The sequence below is a fragment of the Arachis duranensis genome, chromosome 5, assembly GCF_000817695.3.
Source record: "Arachis duranensis cultivar V14167 chromosome 5, aradu.V14167.gnm2.J7QH, whole genome shotgun sequence".
Classification (NCBI taxonomy): domain Eukaryota; kingdom Viridiplantae; phylum Streptophyta; class Magnoliopsida; order Fabales; family Fabaceae; genus Arachis; species Arachis duranensis.
The window spans coordinates 71,752,859-71,761,428 of record NC_029776.3 but is presented as its reverse complement, the minus strand read 5'-3'; the positions used below and the strand labels follow the sequence as shown (position 1 = coordinate 71,761,428).

The following is an 8,570-nucleotide window of genomic DNA, read 5'->3' as shown; positions in this document are numbered from 1 at the left end:
GTAACATTTTTCTACGGATAATATTTGTATGTTACTCCTATTTTTTATAATGTCACTCACATGATTTTTTTATGTTGTTTTTTTGTATAAATCATATTATGTCAATGTCACCAATTGGACTTTACTTTGGTATAAACGCATGCCTCAATGATTAACATTAATTGTTTTCCAGCATCATCATAGAAAGTGTGTAATCTTGATTTGTACTTCGAACAAGAAATTCAATGTTACCTAAATTAATCGTACTTTATTAATTGTATCTAATTTCACCCTAAATCCAAAGGTAACAGTATAAGAAAAATTTCGTCGGTAATGTTCGACGGTATTGAATGTATTTCTGATTCTGTGAATAAAATTTTAAATGTCAGAGGTAATGAAATATACCAAGTGTCTAGATTTTTTTAATTATTTTCAAATAGAAATACAAGATATTGAAAGAAAAAGACAAAAGTGTCTATAATTTCATTCTCTAATAAATATATATATATTCCTGTTATCAATTAGAGTCTCGTAAAAAACAAGTTAACTGATGAACTCACCTCCGGCCTCTTCACATTGCACATGCTCTTAAAAGAACAAGCAAGTTCATAAGCCCTTGGAGCTCTCTCCTTGCTGGATTCTACTTCAGTGGCTGCCACAATTTTTGCATGAGTCAATTCACTACCATACTTAGGTCATTTCGATCATAATAGCAAAATTAAATCAAACTTAACAAAATAACAAACACAAAACACAAGACAATGGTACGATATGATCAATTGTGTTTGCACCTTGTTTATTAGAAGGCTTGATCACATGAAGAAGAATAATTTTGTCCTGGTTCTGAACCGTGTGAGTTAGAGCCCATTGCACAGCACCTTTAGCTTCAAGGCTAGAATCAACCACAATCATAATCTTCCGACCAATTACAACCCCGGCTTTCGCTTCTTCCTTTGGTGTCTCCTCACAACTGCCGCTAGAATTCTCATTCTTTGTATTCTGATCACCGGTTTTCGTGGTCGAGTCATCGTTCTTCTTGGCTTCTTGTATTATCGGGGGCGATCGCATTCGAGCATGAGGCCTAATTCTGTTCAGGCAAAAGCCTGGTAACCTTGTTCCTCTCTTTCCCATTTGTCTATTGAAACAGAGTTAAGAGAAGGCACCAATTATTATTATAAAGTGATAGAATAGCAAAAGCAAGAGCAAGCTAAGCAAACAATAATAATACATTGATGAGAAGTATTTGATAAAATGAATGTTAATTTGCCCTGCTGGGACATAGTTTCATTTCTCTCTTTGCCTTTAATTTCTCTTTCACTTTTTTTTTCCTTTTTCTTCTAATCACCATTTTCTAGCTCTTGGTTGGTTCCTTTTTATTTTTATTTTTTTCAATCTTTTTGTTGGGGTCCTTGATTTGTTCCATATGAACGTGATTGTCATCAAGGTGTAGGCCCTTCTCTCCTTAGCTTCTTGGACCAGTTTATTTATTTATCTTATATATATATAATTCCTTTTTTTTCCCGTGGTATTCCCAATTTAACAAATCAAGTACTAATTTGTGATGGATGAAAACTCCATTTAATAATTTATCGTTGACCAATAAATTGCTGCATGCAAAAGACAGATTCTAAGCCTCCAAAACGGACAAATAATCTAATCACTTCTAACACTCAAGTTGATTGGATATATATGACCCTTTAGACATGGTTAAATAACCAATCTTATTATTAGGGCACTTTATTTCTCATTCTAACAACTCATTAGAGAGGCTTCTGCTGTGATTGATTTTCCAATTTGTAAAGCTTCCATTTCATATCATCGCAGGGGATGCTTCCTTTTAGCTTTATTTTTGCTTTTCTCCCTTTTGTTAGTTTTTTCCTTTATGCTAGTGAAGGCTTGTTAGTTTAACAATGCAACCACAAAGCATTTCAAGTGTTAATCAATAAACAAACAAATATATATTTATTTGTAGTTTACTAGCGTCAACCTGAAGACAAGGATATGCCTTACAGTTTTAGAATATAGTAAATTACACTTGTACACTTCAGATTTATCAAAATTGCATTTCATCATGAATTTATTAGAATAATTTGCACTCCACCCATTTTTTTGTTATATAGCCAAACATACAACAAATAACTTTAACATTTTTTTTTTACGTTTAGTTTGTTTTGCATAATTTTTTTATGCTTATTTCAATATGAATTTTACTATATAATTTCGTGGACTGCAATTTTTTAGTACAGAAAAAATAATTTTGATATAATCTCTTTACACAAACTTTAATTATATCTTAATATTTACTAACTAGTTTTGTAAAATTAAGTAGAAAACTTAAAAATGCATGGAGAAAACAGGGCAAAGGAAAAAAGATAATAGTTGTTAAGAATTGTTTGTGTATGTAGTATAGCTAGAGTGCAATATTTTAATAAGTTTGGTGTGAATTGTAATTTCATCAAAGTTCAAGGAGTGTAATAAGTAAAATTTATTCTTTGATATTATAGTTATGCAATTCGTTATAATGTTAGAAGTGTTCGTGACTAGACCTGAAAACTTGCTATTATGATCCAAAAAATTTTTGGCCACTTAAATTTGAACTTAAACTTTAGATATGACGTTATTTCCAAAATTAGTTTGATTGTAAACGACGGCTAAATAAAATAATCAGGTTGATTTTGTTTTTCATAGTATTTTTCAACTTGATAGGTCAAAAATTAATTTATTGCAAATCTAAACTTTATTTAAAGGTCTGTCATTGACCAATAAATTATTATACACATAAGACGAAATTCGAACTCCTAATCCTTGCTTAACTGAACGAGTGAGCTAATCATTCGACCAACTCAAATTGGTCAATAATATGGTTGAATTTACGTCTAACTTAATTAACTACTCATTCTACAAGCCCATTTACTGGATGCTTCAGTCTGGGGTGTTCTCTTCTAATGATGCATGTTTCACATTATGCCCTTATCATCCAAATAAAATAAGTAACTAACAAAAAGATTGTCCTCAAACGCTAAAAGATATTCATGTGCCACATTTGGCAATTATGATTAATTGTTGATGGAGAATTTCTTCTTCTTACAAAACATTGTAGTAAATTGCTGGAGTCAAGAACTAATATGATGGCTTCGCCGTTACCAATTCCTATTGTATTAGATGACTTTCTTCCTACGCAACAATGGTTCATCATTTTAATGGCACTAATTGAAATTTAACTTATCAATACAATGATGTTCCCCATATGGAAAAAGAAGCCCAAAATGATTAATTTGATAAAGGTTGGGGCCTCATAATGTAAATTTGCAAAGTTAAAATAATGTCAATGGCTTTTGTTTCAAAGATTCTGTGGCATCTACAAAAACAAAGTCCTCTATCTCTCGACTATAGCTGGCACTATTCATTCAACATATTAAAGGTGTCACACTCATGACTCATATATATATATTCCAAGTCATGTATAAGGGTGACATGTATTGAGAATGACATTTCATATATAAACCAAAATGACAATAATATCCATTTTAGTACCTTTATATATGTGCTTCAAATGATGATACCCTTCCCTTACATTTGATCATCTTCATATTTTCCCACATAGCTTAAGCACTGGCAAGGGTGATTCCATATGTCTAACGTGTCACAGCTCAAAACTTACTATTTCTCTATTTTCAATACTGAAGCTTATTTATATATAATAATTAAATATCATCTATGTAAAGTTAAACAAAATCTTAGACCATTAAAAAGTCTTTTATCGGAATTATTTTTTTTTAAATAAAATTCACTTTTGAATTTAAAGCTAATATATTATAGATCATGTCTATAAAATTTCATGCATGTCAATTCAAAATCATATATATGATGTACCTTTTATTAATTAGATAAAAATTAAAGGTATATAAAAATTTAGAACGAACATTGATATCAATATGAGGTGTTAGATTATAGCTCTATTGATCTTCAGATTTTACAAGTTTAGTACAAACAATTTTCACGATAAATTCTTGTAATTTAACGATTAGATCGATAGAAATTAAATTACTTTTTATGAAAAGATATAAGAGATATAATTTTTTTAATGGTATCTTTGATTCAAACACACACACTCCAATAGTTTAGATGTTTCATTTTGGATTTATCAATTTTTACAAGTAATTAATAAGAATAATTTAGCATATTTGTTCTCGTAAATATGCCGTTTAAGTCTTGTAATAATACTTAGCCTGTCTCCTTAAACACAAACACAATGAAACAAAAGGAAGAACGTGATAACTACACGCTAACTTAAAGTTTGACTCTCCAACGAAAAGAAAGAAACATCTGACTGATTTGAAGGCAAAAAATGGATTCTCCCATAATCGTAAACATGCTGACTCACCTTGATTAGAATGGTAATTAAAGTCATTAGGTGGTGAAGTTATTGAACCTGGTAATATATAGAATCTCAACTATAATTTTGGTGTAGTGTCTAATTATGATTCTAGTTATGGAGTCACATCCAACAAATGTTCAACATAAAATTTGTCTAATAATTCCATCTCGTTAGCTTTGATGCTAAACATAAACGACTAGAGATCAATTAAAAATGAAATATTTGCTGCTGTTAAAACAAAAGTATTGAAAACTAAACCGATTATTGAATTGTTGAGACTACTTTGATTTAGAAATTTAAAAGTTGTTCATACTATGGCAAAAAAACTAAAGCCATGGCCGAAAACTTAGTTAGACCCACTGAAAACCACCTAGATCCAAGATAATTTTAAAATGCCATATGGATTAACCTATCCAACCTACTTGGGGCACGAATATCATGACCCTGCCCGATCCAACTTGCGCAACAAATAATATGGTCACCCCACTACTTCAGATGTTATACACAGATCAGGCAACCACTTTTACATAGAATTACTTTTCAAATATTGAGAAAGAAACCACCCGCTACTACAAGAGAAAAGATTCAGAAGTAGTAAACAAGTCAGCACTCACCTCTATAACACCTCATCAAATTCAGGTACTTCTTAATCCCAATTCACTAATCTAAAATTCTTGTTAACTTAAGTATCGGAATTTCTTATAGGTACTTCCATCACTATTTAGAGTTAACACGAAGCCACACCATAACAACCTCGTCCCATTTCTGACCTCTTTTCAATAGTCCAAAACACCAATAATTCATTTCAGGTATGCCTCGTAACATTGGTGCCGTTGCCACGAACCTAGAGTTAAACTTTCGATAATGGCGAGGACCCACAGTAAGATGGACGCACTGCGTTTAATTCAGGATCCAAGAGTGGATTTCATCGCAATGGTAACCGAGCACATTCTATCCATCGCAATTCTAAAAGAAACAAAAGGGAGCATCGAGGACAAAGAGGGAGCTCCCAAATTCATAGAATTCAAACGATAACATCGGAGGAAAATGCATGACAGTAGAAAGGTTGGAGATAAACTAAGAAAATTAGAGACTGACTTGAAAGGTAAAGGAAGTCGAGAAGAAAGAGATCTGCTCTTCTTGGGAAATGATGACTCCTTCTCTAAGGAGATCATGCTAGCTAAGGTTTCCAGGAATTTTAAAAGTCTCGACATGGACATATATGATGGCACCACAGATCCATGATGCATGCACATCTTTATTAGCTTTCAGTTATTATTTCTTTAAATAGTGGTAGTGATTTAGTGTTTTTATTAGGAATTTCATGTTTTTTATCTATGTTCTTAACATTTCTTTCCTTAAATTCAAGATAGAGACTTTTCTTGCTTTAATTGAGACTTTTCGTGCCTTAATCAATGCTCTTTGGAGTTGTTTTGTGCTTTGATAAGTGTAGAAAATAAAACAAGGATCAAAAGAACAAATGACACGCTTTAGAGGGAAGGACATGCTTTGAAAGCCAAGAACACTCTTTTTCCAAAGACCAAAATCAACCCATTTGGGCCTGGAAGCTATGCGGTCCAACGTGGAGGTACTGGCATCCAACGGCACTTGTGCGTACGCATGCCCCATGCGTATGCACAATTCTCAAAATAAGTGAACTCATGCGTACGCATGCCTCCATGCATACGCACAAGTGGTAATTTCAGCAAAATCATGCGTACGCATGACCCTAGTTTCACGTCCCACGCCAGTTTTGTGACATCCCATACTGAAGCAAAACAGAAGCATAATTTGGGACATGAATTGAAGCAATGTTGCAAGCGTTCCACGTTAATCAATTGGCGTGCCACAACAAGCAAGCAGATGCCCATTTGGGCTAGTTTTTGAGAAGCAAAGTGTGCCATTCCTCATCCAACCTCCCAGCCTTCGATTTTCCCTCATTCATTCCTTAATTCTCCAAGGATCAAAAGAGTGGATCAAGCCCAAGAATTCAATTTCAATTTAATCTTGAATTTATTATAATTTGCATTTGATTTGAATTTGTAATTTAGATAGGTTATAAATAGAGGATGAAGGGGACATGTTGGGGCATCTAGCTCTCTGAGCTCTCTTCTCCCACTCTTCTTCCCTCTATTCTTTCACACTTTGTAAGCCATGAGTGGCTTATTCCCTTTTCATTGAGGAAGAAGCTCTATTGAATTTAATGGATTAATTGTGATTTATTCTTCATCTTCAATTCATCTTTCATTTGCTTCTTTAGAAAGAATCTTCATTCTTCATTCCAAGGATTCAAATCTATTGAGAGATAGTTTAAATCTCATTTGAATCCTATGAAAACTTGAGAGAGGGATCATAGGAATTGAGCTAGAAGTTCTTTCTCCCAATTTGGTAAATATGGGTTTGGGATTGATATGTGACATATAATCAACCTATAACTTGATTCATAAAATCGTGTGGCTCTAAATCAGAGACCAATCTTTATCTCTTCTCATGAGCAATTAGATCAAGGCATTGGCAATTGATCAAGTTAAGAGAGATTGAATTACCAAGACATTAGAATTTAATAACTTATGATTTGCCAAGAGAAAAATGATTGCATGATTGAAGATAAGATGAAAAACTATTTGTTCCAGAGAATTTAATATCTCTGTACCCCAATTATCTTCCCTTACTCTTTTATTCCCTTTCTTTATTAATTCCTTTCACTTTAATACTCATTTACATTGCTTTTTTTACATTCTTGCAATTTACTTTTCTTGCAATTTACTCTTTTAGTATTTACATTCTAGCAATTTAAATTTCCGGTAATTTACATTTATGTTCTTTATTTTCAAGTCATTTATTGCTTCTATTTACTTATTTGCTTAAGTCATTTACATTTCATGTTTTTATTATAATTGTTCTTAATCAAACTATGAATTTCCTAATTAGAATACTCAATCATCCATTGCTTGCTTAATTCCTTAATCCTCATGGGATCGACACCTACTCACTGTGAGTTTATTATTTGGTACGACCCGGTGCACTTGCTAGTAGTTATGCGAGATTGTAAAATCCCGTATCAAGTTTTTTGCTGAATTCATCACTTGTACATACATATGGAGGCATGCATCCTCTATGCGTACGCATGAGTTCACTTATTTTGACAATTGTGCGTATGCATAGGAAATGCGTACGCACAAGTGCCGTTGGACGCCAGTACCTTCCACGTTGGACGGCATAGCTTCCAGGCCCAAATGTGTTGATTTTGATCTTTGAAAAAAGTGTGTCTTTAGCTTTCAAAGCGTGTCTGATGGGGGAAAAGCGATTCCACACAAAACTCACCGGCAAGTGTACCGGGTTGCATCAAGTAGTAATTACTCACAAGAGTGAGGTCGATCCCATAGGGATTGATGGATTGAGCAATTTTAGTTAGGTGATGAATTTAGTTAAGCAAATAGTTGATGATTTGAGTGAATTTTGATCAACAGAAGCTAAATTAAATGAAAATAAAAGGGAGAGGGGAAATTAACAGAATCTAAAGTGCAAAAAATGTAAATTGTGCTTAAACTTAAAGTGCAAGTAATGTAAATTACTAAAACTTAAATTGCAAGAAATATAAATGGCTGAAGCTTAAGGTGCAAGAAAACTAAATGACTAAATCTAGATTGTTGGAAAATGTAAATTGCTTGAAGAGTAAAAGGGATTTGGGTGCTGGGATTCAGAATTCAACTAGAAAATGTAAATTAAAGCAAATCAAAAAGCTATCAGATGAAGGGATTCAATTTAGTAGCAAAACAGAAAAGAAAATTGCTTGAAGAAACAAACAGCAAGAAAACTTGATTCAATTATGAAATTCTTAGAAAGCAGATCTAGATCTCAATTGCTCTTTTTATCAAGTAGAAAAATAATTGCAGAAGAAGAAAAATGAAAACAAAAACTAAACTCAGATCTAATTCTTAGAACAATTGAGAAGAAAGGTGAAAGATGATTCTTAGAGTTTTGAATCAATAGAGCTCTTCAATCTCAATTCAAATTCCAAGAACATATAGCAGAAGTTGCAGAAGAAAAGAAAATAAAAACAGAGAGAAAACTCGATCCAATTCCCAATTCCCAAATTCCCAAAATGAAAATTCAAAAGGGAAAAGTAAAAAAATGAGCTAAAAGTTCCTTTACAAATTGAATTAACTCCTATTTATACACTTTCTCTTTTTGGTCTTCAAAGCTTGGAGTG

General features: G+C 32.7%; 1 protein-coding gene across 1 annotated transcript; it reads right to left on the bottom strand.

Moving 5' to 3' along the window:
* Positions 1 to 410: 410 nt before the first annotated feature.
* On the bottom strand, positions 411 to 1,222 carry LOC107489585 (uncharacterized). Its single transcript, XM_021142782.2, has 2 exons — positions 771 to 1,222; positions 411 to 631 (listed from the first exon to the last, which is right to left on the bottom strand). Exons 1-2 carry the CDS (start codon positions 1,108 to 1,110, stop codon positions 501 to 503), a joined length of 471 nt encoding a protein of 156 aa, XP_020998441.1. The 5' UTR covers positions 1,111 to 1,222; the 3' UTR covers positions 411 to 500.
* Between the last annotated feature and the right edge of the window lie 7,348 nt (positions 1,223 to 8,570).

What these genes read in the sequence shown, in the direction of transcription:
- LOC107489585 (XM_021142782.2), bottom strand. Translation starts at nt 1,110, where the DNA reads ATGGGAAAGAGAGGAACAAGGTTACCAGGCTTTTGCCTGAACAGAATT. An exon ending in CAAGCCTTCTAATAAACAAG is followed by an intron (nt 632 to 770) that starts GTGCAAACACAA and finishes AAATTGTGGCAG; the next exon opens with CCACTGAAGTAGAATCCAGC.